The 23,300-nt window shown below is 40.6% G+C and overlaps 2 protein-coding genes across 2 annotated transcripts; both read right to left on the reverse strand.

Moving 5' to 3' along the window:
- Positions 1–890: 890 nt before the first annotated feature.
- On the reverse strand, positions 891–17,785 carry mfsd3 (major facilitator superfamily domain containing 3). The gene is made up of 6 exons (XM_026322290.1): positions 17,666–17,785; positions 16,379–17,205; positions 10,223–10,370; positions 6,179–6,279; positions 5,179–5,288; positions 891–2,914 (listed from the first exon to the last, which is right to left on the reverse strand). Exons 2-6 carry the CDS (start codon positions 17,076–17,078, stop codon positions 2,708–2,710), a joined length of 1,266 nt encoding a protein of 421 aa, XP_026178075.1. The 5' UTR covers positions 17,079–17,205; positions 17,666–17,785; the 3' UTR covers positions 891–2,707.
- A 631-nt stretch (positions 17,786–18,416) lies between these two features.
- On the reverse strand, positions 18,417–23,122 carry anxa1a (annexin A1a). The gene is made up of 12 exons (XM_026322429.1): positions 23,006–23,122; positions 22,296–22,376; positions 21,544–21,634; positions 21,135–21,229; positions 20,901–21,014; positions 20,565–20,655; positions 20,337–20,416; positions 19,645–19,789; positions 19,460–19,555; positions 19,301–19,359; positions 19,072–19,194; positions 18,417–18,918 (listed from the first exon to the last, which is right to left on the reverse strand). The coding sequence occupies exons 1-12, from the start codon at positions 23,006–23,008 to the stop codon at positions 18,859–18,861; spliced, it is 1,038 nt and encodes a 345-aa protein (XP_026178214.1). The 5' UTR covers positions 23,009–23,122; the 3' UTR covers positions 18,417–18,858.
- Positions 23,123–23,300: the final 178 nt, after the last annotated feature.

The raw sequence follows: 23,300 nt of genomic DNA on the forward strand, positions 1-23,300 counted from the left end.
ATGAAAATTACACATCTACGATTCTCTGACAACATGTTATACACCATCTACTAAGAAATATAATCAGCTCCCGAACAGCTACTAAATGGACCTTGAGTTGAGATTGTTTTGTCTTCATCCAAGTTATGTTTACTCTTTTCTTTGACTCACTCCTACCACATATTCAGTCCACATCACAAACACGCACAGCACAGAATTGCATACAGCACTCAAAACTTTAAAAGGAGCTTGTGGTTTCATGTGACTTCTTAAAAGATACTAAAGTAAACAGGCCTGCTGCTTTCGATGCTCACTCTGAGAATGGCTACACAAACAGTACACCCAGATAATGATACTTGGTGTAAAGTTGATGGCTGTGTAAACTGGCCTAATCCAGCTTCACTTGGTGTGTCATTAGAGCTGTTTGGGCTGTGAATCCTGTGACACGGGTCCTATTCAGTCCCATAGCCTTCAGCCAGTACACTGCAGAGAGCTAGTGTTGTGTTCAGGGCTGCCATTATCACCCTAAAATTCAGCCCCCACAGTGTAATACCATCATACCCATATACTGTACTTGCATAGCTATCTTTGTGAGGACACTCATAGACATAATGTTTTCCCGAGACCCTAACCTTAAACATCACAACTAAATGCCTCACCGTAACCCTAACTCTAAAACCAAGTCTTAACCCTTAAACAGGAGTCTGAAAAAAGTGAGAACCGGGAAAATGTCCTCACTTTGATAGAAATATGCTAAAAATGGTACTCACAAAGATGGCTATACAAGTACGTGTACACACACACACACACACACACACACACACACACACACACACACACACACACACAACAATCTCCACAGTACCTGAGAGACAAGAAACATACTTTGCAACAAGTGAATGAACCAGTAATAATGTGGTATGGCATCTTTATTTATTATGTGCGTGACCAGCTCTTCTATTCTGTAAAATTTGCTAAGATTACCAAATTTATTTAAACTAATCCATCCTTGTCTATTTTTCTTTTGCCTCCTGTCAGCCCAAAAATTAGATTGTTAATAACACAGTCACCTAGGATTTTATTTTACTGTCACTGAACCTGGTGAAAAACAACATTCTACGCTGTCACTCATATTTTAAGCCTTATAGCCTGGAGAAAATTATATTCTCTAATATACAGCACCATGGGACATTACAGTATATTTGAGAGTACATAATATTGTGCATTTGTCATTTTTAACATTTAACACAAAGGCCATATATTATCAGGAGCTGCAGTTTATCAGTATTGGTCTTAAAAGTTTTTTGAAGAGCAGTGTTTTATTACTTAGTCTATTACTGAATCTGATACTTTGAAAAACTGAGATAAGGCGGCGCCATGCAATATATAACTACCGGGGTTTGACCATTGCAGTTCCAAAGGGAAAGGGATTTAGTAACGCTTTATTTTATATATCATGTATATTCCATCATATTTCCAGGAGATCTTTCTTACAAGTCCCTAAAAATGATGTGGTATAGAGCTGTTCATTACTAGTATTTCCTAGAAAGATCTAATTATATGGGAATGGAGTGAGTGATAGTTGCTACAGCTGCTCACTTTAAGCAGATCAAATATAAACAGATATGCCACTTGGCAATTGGTAAGTTTTCATTTAATTGATGTTTATGCAAATTAAACTTGATGCTTACGTGTAGTTTTTAACTGCATTCTAAATTTCTTAGTCTTGTGTTTCAAACATGAGAATCAATAAATAAAACATACTCTAATCACTAAAACGAATGAATACTGATATGTTTAAGAACAATTTCCCGCAAGGTATTAAAGTATTTCTGATTCAGCTTTTCACTAAATACATAACTTGCTAGTTTTTTTTTCCTATAAACTTGAATTTTACAGGTACTTAATACCTGTAGCAACTAATATTTTCACAATTTTCCTTATAAATAAGACATGTACTCTTCTTGAAAATATGTTTGTTAACTATGGGACATGTAAAATAAATTATTTGAGGCGCAGCAATTATTCACTGTCAGAGTATACTCAGTGCAACTACTGTCCATTTGGCTCGTGTGTTGTACCATACAGTGCTGAAACGAGGTAGCAGAAAGTCATTCATGTTGAACTGTAAACCATAAAACTCAGAAGAATGACTAACGTACATGTATTCATCACACAGTACAATATGATTGAACAAGCATCACAAAGTAGCAATATTGCTTTTGGCTACAGCTCGTATTGCTGGCTTACTAAAACATTAAAATCGCTCAGATGTTTTTACAAAAAGCTCTGTTTATGCTTCTCACCTATTAGTACAGTATGACTGTACGTCAGTGCTTGATGCTAAACATCATTTCTTCCTGTTGACTGGATCCATACTGTCCAGAACATTCAATACAACAATATTCAGTGTATTCATCCTACAGTATCTGCGTTCCACTGTAAATATTAAGACTTTTGCAGAAATTTCAAATGCAAAATAAATAAAATGTAAGGCCAGGTCAACAAAAACGCACTTCGTAATACAGTACTTAAACGCATGGCTGATTTCTCCTTAAAAATGGCAGACATGGGGTCTATAGTGAAATGATTTTCTGAAGTCATGAGTGGTATATTAAACAGGACTGAAACACTTTTGAGGTGTGTGTATAGTGATAGTCAACATATTTCAACACTTTCTTGGCACCTGATGTGCCGCCGTTCACAACCTTTTACCCTGATCCTGATCTCATTTGGGCTGGTCTTTGAGCTGGTGTTCCCTGAGGGCACCAGTGAAGGTAGCCGTCCACACATGCAGGGCTGTCCCAGCAGAGAGGGTGAGGAAGAAGAGGAAGGCAACTTGGAAACCAAACCAATCCACCACACCTCCAGCCAGCGCGCTGAATGTCAGCTTCCCCAGCACCTCCAGAGTCGCCAGAAAACTGTAGTGAGTCGCCTAAAGGGAGAGAGCGAAAGCAGAGAGGTAGGGTGAATGGAAACGAAGAGGAGAAATGATGAGAATGGAGATTAAAAGGAGGTAGTAAAGGATAGGAGAGTGAGGGGAGAAAAAGGGCATGGGTTTGGGAAAGAAGGACAGGCTAAAAGGGAAGGGTATTAAATGGGAAAATAGACATGGAAACATGGGTAGATAAGGTGACATCCAATCCTGCAGCATAATGAATCAGCTGATTACTCTTAAACTAAATCGTGGGCAGGATAAGTAATGTACAACTAAAATGCAACTCCTAAACCACTATACAGCAATCACACAGTGCTCAAACATTTGGTGGGTACTGATCTGTCTATTCTCATAGACCTATTTACGAGCCTTTCTAACATAAACCTTTAACGTACTGTAAGATGTGTTTTGAAATCTTAAGGAAGAATCCCCAAGGTGTCAGAGGAAATGACAGAAGAGAGTTTTTTTTTAAAAAAAAAAAAGGACTGAAAGCCTGAAAGAGAAAGCATGAGATTATGGACTGGGGATGATGGAAGGAGGCCAAGGAAGAAGAGTATCTGATCCCAGAGTGAGAGTATGAGATGGACAGAGATTCTCTAATCTCTCTGAGCCCCCTCCCTTTAACCAATGGGAAGCAGGTAACTCAACAAAAACAGAAAGACTCTACTGACACCTAGACCACAGAATTAGGACTCTTTCCTTTATTCTAAGAAAGCCTTGTGTCTTTCCATCAAATCAGTACATGTTAGAAGCCAAGATAGACAAATAACAATCCAAAAATATTTTTATCCACAAATCGTTCCTCTGCTCTGTTCTGTCCAGTTCAAGCTACAATAATGTCAGATTGGTGTCCTCTTCTCTCTTGACTCTCTTCTCTTTGTTTGTGCCACTTTCTCTTTGTTTTTCTTTTTCTTCACCACCTTTTTGTTTACACTGTACACCAGCTAATGCTGGAATCTAGTGCTTACTTGAGAATGCATATATGCCTCCTAAATTTTATGGAGACACGACCATCCTGAGAAGAATTTCTGAAATAGTTTCATCCTTGAATGATACCATAAGCTGCTACAATGGGACTGAATTGCTTTCTATTCTCAATCAGCAACATAATTGCAATGAGCCGTAGAAAACCTTTCTCACTGGAAAACAAAGACGAAATGATCCGCCTTCGATTAGAGCTGAAGAACTGGGAGTTTAAACTATGTGAGCTGGTCTGTGGGCTGAGGTAGAGAGCTCTGAGAGCCTGTGTGACCACAGCTAAGTGGGGTGCCTTTATTCTGAACAACTTGTTTAACAGATTTGATTTCTTTCTCCTGGGGATCGTTAAGAAGCACTCACACTATCAGCTTTCTGTCACCGGATAGCACCACTATCAATCGCACACATACACACAACGAGTACAGGCAGCCAGTGCTCTCCCCTGCTGCAAGCATTTACACACAGATATACCAATTTACACGCTGACATGCTAAAAGGCAAACAGCATATATGTCATGAGAACCCCTCAGATGAGCCACGGTTCTTGTCATCACATGTTGTGACTGGGTCTCTCCTGTAATTTATTATATTTGTAACCAGATCCTGACGTCTGTGCTAAAGACTGTGGATTTTTTCCTCTTTCTTCTCCAAGAGTGACGGCAATTTAAATGATAATTTGTCACCTTCAGAGATTGACTGAGTGACGTCTGAATGTGTGAAACTGTGAACGATGATCACCTCCAGGCAACGATGGCCCAGTTACGACGAGGACAAAAGGAGTTATGTCAAAGAGAAAACAAGATAGAAGAGGAAAATATAAGAGAGGAAAAGAGAGCAATAATAGAACTAGAAAATAAAGATATATAATAAAGAGGAGGGACAATGCCATTGACAGGGTGGGGGTAACTGTGTCTGCTTAGACAGTTCTTAGTTGACATATATATATATATATATATATATATGATATAGCTGGTGATAGATGTGATGCTGTATGCTGAGGATTTTCCTCTCTGGCCCTCAGTGACTACCAAAGGAAATGATCTAACACTACAAAATAGCACAATTAAGCCAAGACAGAGGAGCAAAAATAACGGAAGAAAGGAGGGATAAAAGAAAAGAAAGATTGGTGGTGTTTGTCTGTTAAGCCACATGAGATTACCTAGAACCAAAGAACAGGACAATTAACAATAAAAAGCTAGTGACAAGGCATAAAATTAATAGATCATAGCAACCTGGGTCTGCAGAATGAGGACGTTGGCAGGTATGATTTAAACCCATGTTACCTGAATGCTTTCCTCAGCCCTCTGAGTGCAATGCATCATGGTAGTGAAGGTGAGCGTGGTGATGAGCCCGCCCAGGAAGTGTTGAACACTCATGCTTAGGACAGCCATACCTGAGAGAGCAAACACAGGCGGATAAAAATGAATCAAAAACAGATACAACACATCTGAGTACAATTATAGTAAGTTCTGTGGCCTGCTCTGCTACACTTCTTACTATACTGTTCTATGTAGAAAGGGAGACAAAGCAGGGAGAGACACTAAGACGTTAAAACATCTCCTCTCCTCTCACCCACCACCACTCGTCCCCAAAACACATGTAGTGAATCCTCTGAGGGGAAGTGGCAGAGCGGTGTTACTGAGGAGAAACAGAGGAACCACAGAGCCTCTCTGTCTCTGCTCTCGCTAACACTGAATTATTCACTCAAGCCGCTAGAGTTTTTGCCGAATAAGACTCTTCAGTCAGCGACAGAAGATTGCTGGAGTCACACAGATTCACCGACTGATCAGACTGGAAGATTGGGAAGCGGAGGGTTATCATGTAATATTGAAAAATCTGAAACTGAATGTTTTTTTGTTCTTTTTTTTTGGTTGAGTTTTCCTGAAATCTTTGTTCTGGGTTTAAAGTGGAGAAGGGAAAGGCCTCAACTTCCACTCTGAGCAGCTTGATAGGGGAACAGATAACTCTGGCAGAGATGAATGGTTCAGATCTGAATCCCCAATGCTTTGCGACAGGCTGTGTCATTCAGACATTAACAAGTGAATGGCTCTCTGGAGAGAGACAGTACCTGTTTATCAGTGTCCTCAGCATCATGCACTCTAATGCTGTATTAGCTCTGAGAAGCTTCCAGCCTTTTTGGGTCGTGGCCTCAGTAAAGACGGGTCACTCAAACTGCACTACAGAGGATCATGACAATTGCTAATATGTGTTGAAACTGGTTCCCATTTACTTAAGTTGGTGTCAGCAAACTTGTCTGTGAGTGTATTTCAGCCTGTTTCTCACCTTTCATGAGTGGTGACGGTTCCAGTACGGTGAGTAGAGAGCTTTGGAAAACCATACTGATTGTTCGTAACACAAACACACGTCGCATCAAACTCCCAATGCTGAGGAAAGACCAGCAAACAGTCCCAGGATCAGAGAGATATTCATCAGCTTTTATTGAGAGCAGTGTGATATGTGGCAATAGTGACACCAGGCTTGTATCATGACATTTAGAGACATTCTGTGTTTCTTTTTATGTCACACAATCTCACACACACATACACACACACGCGCACACAGTAATATGTGCATGAGCGTAAGTAAACAAGTCCCCAGACACTAATTGATCCCTGTTAGTGCATGAAAATCATCCCCCTGTGGGTTTGATTCATGACGTAATCAATAACCTAAGGAGATCCCCAGCATGAGGAATATAATTAATCACTGTTAACACACACACACACACACACAAACACATAGATACATGCACTCACATGGCTGTGTGACATCAGGGATTAACAATGCCAATCACTCAGGGGATGCCTGCCACTCAAAGGACTGTATGTGTTTGTTTGTTAGTATGTAATTATCTATGTATAAAAAAGGCTGTGGAAGAAGGTCCCTGTCATACAGAGCAGAATATCTTAGTTACTTGGATAAGTGCACTCAGTAAATCCATGTAGTGCCAGTCGATGACAGAGATTTAAAGTTCCATGTTCTTCTCAACAAGGTTTATCAGTTTATTTCATTACCCTGCTGCATGAGACCAGCCACTGATCAGTGTTCAGTCAAGAAGTGACGACTGATCAAACACAATCGATTTGTTTATTAAGTGTAAACCTGAATAAAACCCTGTCTGCTGATTGGAAACACAGGACAGCTGACATGCAACAGAAGTCCCATGTTGCTGCACTGCAACATGCAATGAATGACTATTCCCATAATTGATTAACTGTCAAATAATCCATTGGTAAATAAAACTTTCTAAAACTAAAAAAAATGCATTCACTCTCTCCTGAATATCAAGGTTATGTCTTTAAACACCATCAAGTGTGGTCTGACCAAGAGTGTAATATCTGAAGATATTGTACTTAAAATGTCTTATTTGGCTTTTTGCTTGAAAATGACAATTAATATATTATCAAAACAGTCACAAATAAACTGCTTGTTCTGTCAATCACTGTTACACTGTTACAGCTCATACAGCCAGTGTTTTAGACTTATAGGACACATGTTTGAAATAGTTTAGTATTTGATTCAGATTTTTGGTGAAATCCAACAGAAATGCCCAGTACCTTTCAAACCTCATGAGAAAATACACTCACCTCTCCATGTTTAGGGGTTTACACATTATTATAGAAAACTATTTTCAAGTTAAAGCAAGCCATCAGCACAGTATAGAGTCACAAATATTTAACAATACAGACTTTAAATCAACTCGACTCTATTTATTTCACTTATTTATTTCTATACAAGTGATTTCTCTCTCTCTCCTTTCAGCTTTTTCTGTACCTTCACATCACCCTCTGCTGCTTCCTTACTTCGCTACTGGAAAACCAATCCTGCATCATTCACATGCTAAAGACATTCTTCTTTGCTGCTCCTTTACCTCCCTTCTCAATGACAGCCTTTCATAACACACACTCTCAAGAGATGCTGAGGGTTTTGTGTGTGTGTGTGTGTGTGTGTGTGTGTGTGTGAGTGTGAGAGAGAGAGAGAGAGAGAGAGAGAGAGAGAGAGAGAGAGAGAGAGAGAGAGAGAGAGAACCTGCCTGGCTGCCACCTCACACAGGCCTGGACACAGATATGAATAGCCATGTTCTCAGGTTGCCAACAGTGGGTGTAAAAGGGGTAACTCAGTGACCACTCAGCCAGTTCTGATGGTGGGGAGGATAAAGCTTCTAACTGAGCTTTCACAGGTGGAACCGCAGCCTAATCTTTTTCTGTGTGTATGTGTGTGTGAATGCATAGATGATAGGAAGGGGTAAAGTAGCAGATGTGTTCATCTGATACTGAAATAGTATATACAAGCAAAAATATAAATTTCACACATTTTTTTTAAGAAATCAGTTAGTTTGCACCCAGAGCCACATACATTTTCTATCCTTTATAACACTGTCCAATCAATTTAGTGTGTGAACATTTTACTCCCTTTACAAGTTACTGACAACTTAAGTGAGATGGAAACAGTGGGACAGATGAAAAGCCAAAATATGATAATGACATGTTCTGAAAGCGCTTTTCTCTCAACAAAAATTTTGCCTTTGGAGGTTTGCTCTGTGTTTGTTGGTATCACTTTACATGAGGAGGGAAAAAAAACTGAGGCAGCTGAAAACACAAAGACAAAAACACTGACATCACGACGTATGGCAACTGATACATTTAACCACTGGGTAAGCAAAAACAAGCGCAGACACCAGCACATAAGCACAAGGCACAAATTCAGCCACTCCACAGTGTTTTGGCGCATCTGTAATCATCTAATCCCTTCATGTAGCTGGATACAAGTAAAATACAGTATTTTCTAGATGTGAATGATATTTTGTTTAGAGTGGAGTAATGCATAGTGTTTGAGCTAACATACTGTCCTCCATTAACACATTGTTGTTATTTAGAGTTACCATTGCACCACACTATCCATAGGCCTTCAAACGTGTTAAACTTTTCTGTGGACATTTCGCCAGTCCATCACAGGGCCCTAGTGAGCATAATAAATGTAATCATACACTCCATCAACTGTGACATATCAACTATAACATAATAATCAGAAAGTCTAGCATCTTAGTTTCTGTCTGTAAATTCAACTAGTCTCTGTACTCAAACCCCGAGGGATGTGTGTGTGTGTGTGTGTGTGTGTGTTTGTGCACACATAAGTGTGTGTGATGGATTTGCTGCTCATGCTGCTCTTACACCACACGCCAGACACAGGGGGTCCCTAAGCTCTCAAACAAGGCAATGTTTACTTAAATTACTGCACACACAGTCAGACAGGCAGAAAAACACACACACAAGGATGAGGTAAAGGAGGAGGACAAAAGCTGCAGGAAAGTTGGAGTCAGTGTACATAAAGAGCATTTTAGAAAAAATAGCAAGCTGAGGAAAATGATGACGGTAACATCTGATCGGTGTGAGAGCTCAGCATGTGAGGCAATAAGACACATGTTCATGTGGTGAAGTGGACTGTAAATTATCAGTCTTCTTGCATTTCTTTCCCACACCTGAAGACTCATGACTAGTTTTATATTAGAATGACGGGTCATTTTTTAACAATCTTTCTGTGATTTTTTTTTTTAAAATCAATAACAGCTAATTTTTACAGCTTTATAGTTCTGGTTATTTTGGGTTGTGTTAGAGCAGTTTGTGTAGCAGTGAAAAACTACTGTTCTTCAGGGAGCGGAATAATAGAATATCTCTCACAAATCAGTTGGGGCCACTAGTCAGTGGTTACATTTATGGGTACAGATTGAAATGACTCAATAATTAATTCAGTAATGGACTGACAGAAACAACATTCAATTATCTGTCAATTATCAGAGTCATTTTGTGAGAAATCAATGCCAAAAGTTACCTGGGTCCAGCTTCTTAAATGTGAAAATGTACTTGTTTCTTTAGCCTTCAATGACAGTCAACTGAACACTGATGGTAAGAGAAAACAAAATAAACAAAAGGGACTATTTTTCTGTTTTATATACTATAATATATATATATATATTATAATATACTGAATAATTGACCTATTGATAAAAACAAGTGGCAGACTGTTCCATTATCGTTGCCAAAATAATAAACAAGTGAATATTGGAAAACTCCATGAAAAACCGCACATTTGGTGGCATGCAAAAGAACTTGGTTGCTGCTCTCACAATGTGTAGTCGTTTGCTTTCACATTTTATGAACTATGAAGAGCATTTTCCCCTGAGCACCAATTAAGTTTAAAACCCTGCAAAATGACACCACTAAAAAGCCTTCTGAGTCCCAAAATACTGCTGCCATTCAAATACAATCACTGTGATGCCAGTGATAACTGAAATGATGTGAGCATGGTAGTGCTGACGCAGCCTGATACCTGAACTGAGCGAGCAGCAGGCCGCCCAGGGACGACCCGCAGATGGAGAAGCCCATTGCGATAACGCCGTTCCAGAAACCAAGCTCCCTGGCGGTCATGTGATGATCCAACAGGAAAAGGGGAAACATGGTCACTGCACCCTGCTCACCTGTACAGAGACAGAGACGAGAGAGGTGGATAAACAGAGAAGAGCAGAAGATAAAACAAGAAAACGAGGAGAAAAGGGATGCACTGCAATGAGTTATGTTTATAACAACAGGAAAATTAGATGCTGCAGAGTAAGATATACAATCAATACAAATATACCAGCATGTACAGTATGTCTCTGACTAAGCATAACTGCCTTTTACCTACAGTAAATAAGTGAGATACCTGAATACACATGCCTATTCTAATCACAGTCAAATACGAAGAGCATGTTGTACCAAACTGTTTTGGTACAAGTTTAAGTTTAAGAGGCAGGAATTACTACCCTCAAGGTTTTACTGAGATGACGACAGCAGAATCAAATACAGCACAGCGACATGCAAGTGTACCTAGGCCTATTCCTGGAAAGTGTCAATAATAGATGCCTGACAAGAAAAAGAATACCTTCAGTCACTTTATCAAATGGGGGCCTAGCACTTTTCCTAAAGCACAAAAAGGAAAACACAACAAAAACACAAAAACTTCCACAGATGAAACAGACCTCTCAAAGACCTTTCAGTCAAAATAAAAAGTTTCTGTCAGACAGTTACTTTCTCTGTGTGGTGTTGAGTGAGGGGGTAATGTTCTGCTGAACATTACAGTAAAATATTCAGTGGCGCCGACTATACACCATTATTATATTAATGGAGACTGACTTCAGAAAGACAGTGGGACCAAGGAGCTCCATGAGTGACAGCTTGGCTCCCCGACTGCTGTCAAAGACGACACAACACAACCGACGACTCACTCACTCAGTCAGCCAGCCAGGAGACAAACAAAAATAGAGAAAGAGGAAAAAAGACAGATGAAACAGACTGGAAAAAAAATAATAAGAGAAAGCTGAGAAGCTCCCAGTGATAGGGAGCACAGCAGCAGAGTGTCACTCGCTGCAATGTGGTGTGATAACCCAGCAGAAACAGGCGGTAAGAAATGTCTTGGTGTAGGAAACACTCGTCTCACTTCTGTCACTCATCGTTCACCGTTGGCAGTTTACACATAGGTAAAAGAGGCAGGAATTACTACCCTCAAGTCGCATTACAGGCTGGCAATAAATCAAATTTATCAAAATACCTATATTATTTGCACCCTTATTAACTCAACTTGATTCAAATTGCAAATTTGACTACAAAAACAAAATCACACAAACATCAAGAGATTACACAACATACAGTAAATTCAACCAATCACTGAGCACACAGTCCAGTACAGATATCCAGAATACGTAAGGGGTAAAGGAGAAATTAGCAAAGACTGATGTACTAATAGAACAAATCAGGACATTTACTCAAATCTAAACTGTGACAGTGTATTGATATTAGAGCAGAAAGAATTAGTCTGTGATGTGATTAGTCAGCCAAAAGGGAAGGAACTGCCAACTAATTAATAATAAATGTATTATTTCAGTAAACAATCGCTCATCCCAGCTTCAAAAAATTGAGTATGTGAAACACAAGCAACATAATGAATTTGATATCTCTGCATCACGTAAATCACATTAGGCAGTTTCCTATATAGACAGTGATTAGTTGACTGATGAAGAATGAAAATAATCAATAGTTGCAGTCCTACCACATATAGATTATAGGTCATATCGTTAAGCTCTAAAATACCAAACACACTGAAATAAATAAATAACCCCACTGATGATTTGATTTGGCAGTGATTAACCTGCCTTCACCCCTAGTGGAAATAAAACATTTTCAATGCAGTTCAAGCGATGATGTGTCCTTGAAACTGAGCGTTTGGTTAAAGATTGCACAAAAAAACAATAGAACAGTATTTTTTGTGAGTGAGAATAGAATGTTCCATAAAAACGCCCATGAGGGCAAAATTTGTAAATTCTACTCTAAACCCATGTGGTGGTCAGACCCGACATAAGACATTTACAAGTAGATCTTTATAATCTGGGAGCTGCACTGATAAACTTTACACTCCCTTTGTGCATCATTCACATTTTAATCTCTATCATCCTCTGTGCTGAACTGTTCTGAGTAGCATCACCTGTACAGAAACCATTTTAGTTATATTAAAGTAAACATTGGTAGGCAGTGCTCCCAATAATGCCTGGGTTGTTTACCCACAGTTCTCTGCCTCCATGGCTGCCTGTCTGTTGTTTAGCTCAGAGCCTTCACTGTCCTGCCTTCAACTAATTATTTCTTTAAAGATGGGGGTGGGGGGTGAGGGGTGCAGACAAACACAACCAGGCTGATTATTCTTTTCTATAAATATTCTCAAAGCAACAATTGTCCACTTCAGCAGGGATTCTATTAGACATCCGCAAAGATTAAACAAGAAGAGGAAGGAGGAAAGGGTGGAGGGGAGAGGATGAGAGAAAAGAAGCAGAGAAAGTGGAAGACTAAGAGAAAACCAGTGCTAAATAGAAAACCCCAAAAGAAATCAAATAGAGGAAGAAAAAAAACAGTGGTAGGTTAAAAAAAAAAGGCAAAGGAAGAAGACACAAAAATGAAATGAATTAAATGTAATGCAAGAAAGCACTATCCTTTCCTAATCCTAATTGAAAAAATGAATTGTGAGTTAAACATGACTGCAGATAGGAGGACAGACAGGGATGAAGGCAGCTAAAAGACAGAGGAAGCAGATGAACAGAGACATTGTTAGCAGGTTAGTGAAGGGGAAACACAGAAGGGATGGCAAGCTCAAAGAAAACTGTGTTTATATTTGAAGCACACAGCTCATAAATACAGAACAATTTAACATTAAGGAGGAAAGTGACAAAGAAGGGAGGTGCAGTTGTTTTATAGATGCTAGTTATTTAAAGGTGCTTCATGACAACATCAGCAGGATCCAGACACCCTGACACATATTCTTACTATGAACAATGGGGTCCTAAAAGGTTATACTCAAAGGTGTTTCCAATTTCCTGTGACCCTTCCTCACATGCATGTAAACCAGAAGGACAACAAATTGGAAACGTATTTCCAACAGTGTTACCAAAAACAGAACATTGTTAACTGGAGTACAAGTAGAATTAATGGCTAAGTAGTAATACTGATGTGCAATAAAATAACTATTAGGTGTGCCTATAAAGTGGTTACTGAGTGTATTTCTGTGCACCAATCTGAGTTTTGCAACACTTGAATGAAAATCTGGGAATTGCTATGGCATTTTTCACCTTTGTTACACAATATTTTCAACCAAATCTGCCCTGATGAGGCACATTAGCTGGATGTTCCTCTCTAAATAAGGGTCTTTTTATTATGTTGATTGTTGCTAATTTACTACTGAATTTTCAATGTTAAGAGTATATACTGAAGATTAGAAACCATGTTTTCAGAGAGCAGATACTGGTTGTAAGCTTTAATGCACATAAGTTTAATTGTTTGTCATTTCCAGCAAAGCAAAAGAATAAAGCAAAGACGCATCATCTTCATGAGAGAACTGCTCATAACTTTGGCCTGATTTGTTTGAAGTTGTTTGAAAAAGTCATTCCAAATAAATACTTAATTTTACAATAAATTTAAATATTCTGCAACTAAACACTTTTATTCACAGTGACAAAATGGGATAGAAGAGCTGTGTGTATGTGTAGAGCTAACACAGCGGGGTATGGGTACTCCCTGCCAGGACACTAAGCAGCATCTAAAGGATGGCAAAAGGTGCCTCTGCCCTGATGAGACAAAAATTAAAGACTTTGGGTCCTTGAAGAACACCTGCCCCTGAGTGCATGAGACCTGAGACTGGGCCAACAGCTCACCTTTCAGCACAACAGTGATCTGAAGCCAAGACAATGGTGGAGTGGCTGCAGGACAAGCCTCTGACTGTCCTTGAGTGGCCCAGCCAAAGCCCAGACTCTCACAAAACATCAGTGGAGTGACCTGAAGATGGCAGGTCACAGACTGAATTAAATGTGAAAAATGTCCAGAGAGCTGAACACTGAAACCACTGTATGTGCTTAAAAATTAGAATGGAGTATGGCATTTTTACATGACAGCATGAATAAATGTGTTTAATGGCATTTTTCTCTCTGTCTCTCTCTCAGGGCACCATGTGGTGGTTGTTCATTAATTCATCCCTTGTTGAGCCTCCCTCCCTGCAGTCTTTTTTCCCTTTGGAAAATACCCCTCACTCCTTCTCCAAGTGTCTCTCCTCTCTCATTCCTTCCCTTCATCTCTGAGAACTTCTCCATGATCATCCACTGCTGTGATCACCCACGAGTGAGGTGTTGTGTGTGTATGTTGTGTACTTTAATGTTGAGCAGGATAACAGAAATATTGTCAGTACACTTTTTATACATAATGATTTCTATAAAATTTTCATTCTACTGTCCACTTCTAATGAATATGTCTACATCTGTATCCAACATTTGAGTTTATTTGCAACTCAATGAGTTTATTTGCTTGCTTCGTTCCTGGTTTTCCCTTACATTTTCCTCTCACTAGTGCCTAGTTCCCTCTCTCTCATGTCCTCCATCCATTCCGCCAAGTCTATCCAGACAGTTCTCCCATCATGCCTGTGGCCTCAGATGGCACAGGGGGTCACAGCTCAGACACAAAGCTCCTGGTGATTGGCCACAGTGTTGGACACAGTGCAAACTCAAGAGTTCATTAGGAAAAGATAACGGAGAGGGGCCTGTAGTTGTGTGTGAAATGGGGTGAGGTGGTGGGGGTTCAGACAGGCAGATCACTGGTCTCACACAAACATACCCCCACACCCCCTGAACAGAAACAATACTGTCTCACATGGGCAATCAGACTGGAACATCCAGGCCTAATCTAAAATATTACAAAATCTGTTCTTGCCACAGACATGGGAAATATTTAGGCTGTTTCAACCAGAAAAGTTAACAACAGACAAAACTGTTCAATCACAACACTGAAAACACTAGAGAGCACTTATTGTTGTGATTATGAGCATCAGCTTGGTGTGTGTTTGTGTGTCTGAGAGACAGAAACACAGAGAAAGTGTTTGGAGGTGGGGGGTTGCTTCCTAGACAGATTAGGGGGTCCAGCCAGCCCTCATATTTTGTCTAGTAGTGTTGTCTGCTTGGGCTCATCCGATTACTAAGCCACCATTAACATTCTCTCAAAAATATACACATACACACACAACTTAAAAACAAAGACATATACATTCATTCATATAGACCAGTAAAGACTATGCAAATGTGAGAAGACAATTATATTTTCCCCACCCACGTACAAACACAAACACAGATCAGTGTGATGCGCTGACTTCCATTTCAGTTTCTCAACACCAGACACACAAAGACACTAATCCTAACATAATCCCCTTCTGCTACCAAACACCAAACTTTGGTCATATCTACTCTCTCTCCTACACACATAAGCTTAGCTGATCCAAAACTACTTTCAAATTTTAGTTTCTTATCACAACTAACTCACTCCCATACAAAACTGTCTGCATAACTTATAATGTATTCACATTAATCCTGTATTCTTGTTCAAGTACCTTGGGTTTACTGTTACATTAAAAACAATTGCTTTATCCACGCAAGGCCTGTATTTTCCAGTGTGTATACAAGACGTGCTAAGACACAATAAACTGCTTTGTAATGATTACTTCCCAAACTTCTTTAGTACACCCATTGCTGAGTTCAGTCCACATGTGCACAGCAATAGAGCCATCTAGTGGTGATCAATGGGTCCTACATCAAGGCAGGAATGCAACTAGAGAAAAGTTCACTGTGGGACAGTGGGGCCCATTTCAGAAAATACAACAGTTTTTCTTTCTTTATGTCTAACTTGAGAACAGAAAAAAAAAACTGCTAAAACCGATGACCTAGTCTCCTAATTTTAGGTAGATTGGATTTGAGAACGCATATTTTACTCTTCTGCCACTCTTCCTGCTTCTCTGATTCATTTTCGTCACTTATTCATCCTAAACTGTCACTATTCTTTGGTTCACTTTTTGCTCACCTAGAAAAGATATATAAACAAAAAACAACAATCTTGCAGTGTCCAGTACTGTTTGTGTGTTAATCAGACTCACCCAGTTTGTATGTGAGCACATAAAGGACTGTCCAAGGTGTGCCGGGCACAGCCAGCAGCTTCCTCCACACCCTCCATGGCCTCACAGCATCTGCTCCCTGCCCTCCCTTCCTGCTGCCATCTGCCTGCTGGCCTCTCACAGTCTCCTCATCCAGCACAGGTGCCCCCCACACAAACAAAGCCACGCCTGCATAGACAAACGTCAGCAGCATAAACATCCAGCTCCATCCAGCCACATCAATCACAGCCAGCAGGCCACCTCCAGCAAACACCGACCCAGCTTTATAGCCCACTACTTGGGCTGTGTTGCCCAGCCCCAGCTCCCCACGGCCCTTTAGCAATCCAACTGCGGCCCCATCTACAGCAATATCCTGAACGGAGGCCAAGGTGTTCATAGCCAGCAGGGTTCCTGCTACTCCCCAGATATGTGCCTCGGGGGCTATGGCAGCACTGATGAGACATGTCAGAGCCAGTCCAGACACTGTCCCCACCAGCCATCGCCGCTTAGTGCCGACCCGGTCCACCAATGGGGCCCAGAGCACCTTGAGGACCCAAGGAAAATAGAGGATCTTAGTGAAGCCGATGCGAGTAAGGGAGTGACCGGCTCCACGCAGGTAGACAGGGAGCAGGGAAGACTGGAGACCATAGGGGATGCCCTGGACAAAGTACAGCAGGCCCAGGAAGACCAGTTTATCATTCATGATCTAGCACCAGAAGTGACCCTCTCATTGAGCAGACACTTCAGTGGTCCATGGGTCAGGTCGTTGTCATTGTTATGATTACAGGGGGCACTTCAAATGGACTGGCTGACCCAGATGAATGACTGACCTGAAATGAAAAAAAAAAAAAAAATCAGCGTGAGATTCAGGACTGATCTCTAACAATACTGCGGACATGGCTAAAGTCTTCACGGCTCCTACAGGGAGCTTGAAGTAGACATCTGTTTTACTGCTTCTCTGACGCTAACCAGGCTAATGTTAGCTCCCCCTTACAGCCAAACGACTTGCCCTAAGCACCGACACAACCATGTAGCTACACTATTACGGTGACCACCTCTGCTTTCACGGCTTAGTGTGCCCCAAGATGTAACAGTGACTTTGTGTTGTTGACATTTGTCATTTGGCTGCTGGCTAAGCTAAGTCTGTTGTCAAGCTGCCCGTTAGCCTGCTGTCAGGCTAAACGTCGCTAGTAACGGAAAAGGCTTTAAACACGTCGGTGCAGCGTGTCCGGACTATTTATGGCTTTCAGTCCACTTCTTATCTGTTCAGACAGAAATAACAACACATACCGACAGAGAAAGTTGGTTAACCTAGCGCTGGCTATCAGGAAAGAGTGCTCCGCTTGTTTATAGTTGACGTCAATCTGAGCTATGAGGTTGCCAGGTTCTATGACAGCAATCTCTCTTTTGCTGATAGCGAACCGAGTGAAGGGTTTCTGTTTTACATTCCCGATGCATAGGACTCAACGCTGTTTCATTTATTGAAACTTTCCCAATAAACTAAACACTTTCACTCACAGTTTCTACAACTCAAACTGGCAACCCTCAACTCTTACAACCCTTATATGGTTATCCCTATCCACTCATTGTGGCTGGTTCATCAGTCTGCCTTAGCTATTCATTTTGGGACAGAGTGAATAATGTATGTACTGCTGTCTCTATAGAGTTAAGTGGTTTAAATCAGTAAGCACATATAATTACATATTTTAAAAAATGATTTATTTATTCTGTTTTCTTCAGGGTGCCAATATGGGGAATATTGTAATTTGTCAATTTTCTGCATACGTGCCAGGTATTTTAATTTGCTCTGGGCTACAATATAATTTGCACAGAAGTTTGTTTGAAGCAGACACACAAGCCCTAATTTCCATTTAGCATACTTGGCAGTCATTAGTTATTTTGTGAAAAATGTTCCATTATCCACAACTATTTTTATCTTTATAGTTGGCTGGATTATATTAGTCTGATATGTATTAGACATGCATCACAGTGTAAAATAAGATGAGGCTAAAAGAACAGAGATGGCACGAAGAGACCTTCGTAGAAAAAATGTTTGAGTTTATTTGAAGAATGTCCTTCAAGTATGTACTACTGAATACAATTGGCATATGGAAATCTGTGTACATCAGGCTGTATATTGTGTACATCTGTTTGCAGCTGCATGGTGGTTATTAACTTCAGCTTCCTTTCAAGCACCAATAAGTACTGTGTACAGCTAAATCTGTCATAGATCATGTTGACATGGGCAAACTATTGGGATATAAGTAAGGAAAGGAATAACATAGAGAGAAATTATTTGCCGAAGCAGTGCAGGTTCACTATTAATCTTTGCTCATTGCAGTTAATATCTTCTAAATGTAACAACACTGACAAAGAGAAAGATTGTTGTCAGGTCCACAAGGCCATAGGAAACAATAATGTGTTATTAGATTATAGGTGATTTTCCACAGTCAGATATGGTGCTGGATCCATTTGAATGGCTTTTAGTTTTCACCCCCACAGAGAGCAAGCAGAATCCTTTCATAGTCTCCGGCAGTATCATCCTGCAGGAAAAACAAGCAACACCTTAAACCTTCGATCAGTTTCCCTTGGCTCTTGTTTTGCGAATTGTCATATGTATACCAAAACAAAACTGAAAAAAATAATAATCTTTTAACTAGGTACATTGTCATTATCAATGCTCAGTGTTTGCTCACCAGAATATCCTGGTAGAGTATTTTCCCATAGTTTTTCTTGTACTCATTCTTGATCAGTTTCATGTCAATTTCAGAGCGGCTCACCATGATGCGGGTCAGGATTTGTTTGCGAGTTCCTTTACCCTGATGGGGAGAAATGCGTCAATCATGTAAGGCCTTGGACAGCACACAGAGTATCACACATATGTTTTTATTAGATGTTGTGTGACGCAGACTCTAAATACCATACCTTCATGGACAAGTAGAGCTTCTCAGCAAAGAAAGCAGGCTTGCTTCCAGCACACTTCACTATATTTATTAAAAGAAAATAATTGAAGTTTAAATTAAGTCTGTGTACAAATCACTGGATGAATGGTCAGGTAGCAGAGTCAGAGGTTTTGGCCTTTACCTACTGCTGTGAGGCAATTTTCAATGTCTCCCTTCAACTCCAGGTCAAGAGCTTTGGCCACATCCACCTTGCTGTACTTTGAGTACCTTTCAAACACTGAAGAGAAAGTAGTGGAAGTGTGACTTTAGAAGTGTTAGACCAAATAGGAACATTGGGAATATTCCTGAAAGGGACAGTCAGCTAACCTTTACGGAGATGAGCGGCACTCCTGGTGGTGAGGATTTCAATGAAGACAGAGCAGTCAGTGCCCTTCCTTGCCTCCCCAGCCTCGTACAGAGCCCTGGCATCGCTGTCAACCAACTGCTCAGAAACTCCTTCAGTCCTGCTGGCCTGTGATGAACAGAGACCGAGAAACTTTATTTTATTGAATCCAACACACGTGGGTCCAGAATCAGAGTAACAATGTTTCAGGAATTATTACTGGATACTTTTATTATATATCTGATTTGGTAAGTACTTAATAGATGGTAGAAGGACGGGGAGCAAGTGATCCAGGCATCTGTATGACAATGTAGCTTATTTTCAGACCAAAATGTTTACTGCTGTGTAAGCTTGACTAATTATGCAATTGTGCATATTAAGTATTGCCTAATGAATAATATATGCAAGATATAAATGGTCCAGTTGTTAACTCATGTTGTGTTACCATGTGAGTGTGTATCAAGGGAGTGGAGAAGGTTTGTTTTTTTTGAGAAGTCATTGTTGATGTCAGAGCTACAGTGGGGGAGTGTAATGTTACCTCAGAACTTAAGAGCATCCTGGTGATGTGTTTAAACATGTTTCCTGTGCTAAACATGTCATGAAAATCTGCAACAAAGTACTGATTGAAACACACATATACAACAAGGCAAAAAACACATAACACACACACACGTACTTTGCAGAGTGCAAGGAGTGCATTCCTGAAGTCTCCACCGGTGTCCGACCTGATGTCAGCCTCCAGATCCTTCTTGTATTCTTAGAAAATAAGAAAACTGAGTTTCAGCATGTGATTTTTAGAAGCATATATTTATAAGCATGTTTCAGAGGATATGTCACATGTCCTATTTCCATACATGAGCTTGATGAAACTGACAAATGATGTTTAAAATTTGTTGGCATGCACCTTCCTTGTAGACCTTCTTAATCTCCAAGATCTCCCTGTTGTTTCGGGAAGCCAAAATCTCTATCAGGGTGTCCTCATCTGTTCCCAGACCCTGAGACAGGGATGCATGACAGGTTGATACGTTCAAAGACAACTTATTCTTCACTGGTCCAATTCAAAACAAAACACATCTTTTCCCCTCCCATTAGGAAAACAATACATGAATGTGTGGAAGTGGGTGGACATCGTTAGGCAACCAAAATAAACAATGGTGAGCACACAACAGTCATGTGCCTGGTTTATAGAGTAATTTATATATTTACATATAAATTTATGTGGACTTTGTGTCTTGTGTACCTTCATAGCCAGCTTCAGCTGCTCAGCATCGTACCGGGCTGGTGTTTTCAGCAGAGCCAGTACGACCTCCTCCAGATCTCCCTTCAGAGCATGTTTCAGCGCTGCTTCCAGAGGCTGTGTGGGAATAACAGATTAGTAGATATAGTGTTTCAGAGCATGCATGTGAATTTTGTAACAATATCTGAAGTGTGAACTACCTTCTTGCTATGAACATCTCTGTGTAGTTCACATTACCTTCCCAGAGGCCTGTTGGTAAACTGCTTTGATCTGCTGTCTCTGCTCATTGCTCCTTTTCACCAGAACCTCAATGATGGTGTTCTCATCCACACCTGCAGAAATGACAGGGTACTGAGTAAAAAGATGACCTAAAATATTCTGCATCTGTATTACAGAGACAAGTGCTGAGTTCACTGGAGATTTTGTCCCTTATAGTGTTTGTGTGAGGGCCCACAGAGTGTGAGGTGAGACTACCAAAGATGTAGTAATGGCTCTTGTAGTAATGGTGTGTGATGGCCAGCAGAGGGTGTTACAGCTCTTGCCACAAAGCCAACGCTCCATACTTGAAGTAAAGACATTTCGCAGAACCAAAACATGTTCACACAATCTCTAATGCCTCTGCTCCCTATGTGCATTTGAAGTTCACCTTTTGCCTTGATGGCCTTATCCAAGACTCCTGCATCTCCATTGGGGTTGAAATTGGGAGCAGGAGTCACGGTTCCCTCATTCCTTTGGACCTGAGAGACACAACAATTGTTGACATGGTGTAGGCATCTGTCCTGAAGCTTAAAGACAATAAAAACACACTTGCAACAGGGTTTATGCTCCCCATGTGCACTGCTTTGACAGTCCTTGGCCCAAATGCTTCCACACCTTCAAAGACCACAACAGTACCCTTCAAAACGCCTGAACACAACACATGGTCTAAACTCAACAATGATAGGACAGACAGAGACATATGCTGATATCACATAGGATGCAACTTTCCCTTCACTTTAACAAACCAGGGAAAGGAGAAGTAGCATTTTGTTCTGTTTGCAGAGCTCATACAGGGTGGGGCAGGAATTCCTGCTTCTATGAGTCACACACTCACGACACTTGGTAATCTTTCTCATCTTCCTCACCTTTCTCATTGCATATAATCTTTAGTGTCCAGTCTCCCTTTCACTTTAATGACAGACCTCATCTTATCTTTCTGCTCCACTACTTTACCTTGCCCATGTAGCTTCAAATTCCCACTCATTCATTCATTCTTTTCCCTCAACCTCTACACTTCTGTTTCTGTCGCTCTAAACTCTGCCTGATAAAATTTTCCACCCCAGCATACCACAGGAAGAGAAAAAAGGGAAAAGCAGGGCTGTTGGCCTTAGCAACTGGAACATAACCAGAGTTACTTACTGAGTCATCTGGCATGCCCAGATAGACCGTCTGCTGCAACAAGGATTGGATGAAAGACATTTTGGGAGTGCTGGAGTCTGCCTGAAGGGGGACAGGACAAAAGAGAAGATGTCAGTATTGATGTGATCCAAAAATGAGTACCTAATGTAGCATGTAATGTTTAGAAAGTGGAGTGTAAGTCTGATTAGAGAGAGCGTGGAGGCCCAGAGTCCACTGAACAGACTGTAGATAGTATTTCACAGAGAAGATAATCACTCTTTTATTGATCCTGTTTAAGTGAAGCTCTTATCTGCTAAAAGTGTCAGCAGGACACAGCAAGAAAATGTGTTTGCTTTCCATCCACAAGCCTCTTTCTGTTTATTGTAGGTTTGTGTGCGTGTGGGGCCTGCCCGGCCACACCCACACTCAACTTCGATGTACAGTTTATTGCAGGCTAGATCACAGATATTGTCTCCTTTCCTGACTTTATTATTCAAACTCAGTAACAACTTTTTTTACACAAATAAACCAGCGCCACAATTTAATTTCACCAGATGCGTAAAAAACCCCAAAAATCTCGCTGCTCTTTTTCCAGCCACTCCTTCATACGTTGCATCAGTACCTTGAAGAGGAGATTTAAAGTCATCACACCTATTACCAAACTACACCAAACTCTCAAACTAACTGCTGAAGAACAGATTTGATACCAGTATCTAAGAAAAATGACTTACCATGTCACTTTGAAGGAAACGAATTAGTCTGACTGAATTTCCAGTGGCGTTGTAGCGACTCAGAGAGTATATTTATACTCTCATAAACCCCACCTAGTAACCGGCCCAGCCCATACTCCCCTCCACAGCTGCCATTGGACTGAACCGCAGTCTGCCACAGCAGAGCGCAAAGGAGCCGTGCGTAAAAAAAAAACTCCAGCAGATTTAAAACAGCCATGCTGCTTGATCAAAAACATCTGCTGATCACGTGCTAGGTCGTAATATCTCACCGAAAATCACTAATATAGGCTTCTTC

Source organism: Mastacembelus armatus, chromosome 9, assembly GCF_900324485.2.
Source record: "Mastacembelus armatus chromosome 9, fMasArm1.2, whole genome shotgun sequence".
In the NCBI taxonomy this organism is placed as follows: domain Eukaryota; kingdom Metazoa; phylum Chordata; class Actinopteri; order Synbranchiformes; family Mastacembelidae; genus Mastacembelus; species Mastacembelus armatus.

Excerpts from the sequence above, each read along its gene's own strand:
- anxa1a (XM_026322429.1), bottom strand. Across the intron at positions 19,790-20,336 it reads CACTCCTTGCACTCTGCAAA|GCCAGCAGGACTGAAGGAGT; the intron begins GTACGTGTGTGT and ends TGTTCATCACAG. Across the intron at positions 18,919-19,071 it reads TACTCTACCAGGATATTCTG|GATGATACTGCCGGAGACTA; the intron begins GTGAGCAAACAC and ends TTTTTCCTGCAG.
- mfsd3 (XM_026322290.1), bottom strand. The coding sequence starts at position 17,078 with ATGAATGATAAACTGGTCTTCCTGGGCCTGCTGTACTTTGTCCAGGGC. Across the intron at positions 5,289-6,178 it reads ACCGTCACCACTCATGAAAG|GTATGGCTGTCCTAAGCATG; the intron begins GTGAGAAACAGG and ends TTGCTCTCTCAG. Across the intron at positions 2,915-5,178 it reads GGGCTGAGGAAAGCATTCAG|GCGACTCACTACAGTTTTCT; the intron begins GTAACATGGGTT and ends CTCTCCCTTTAG.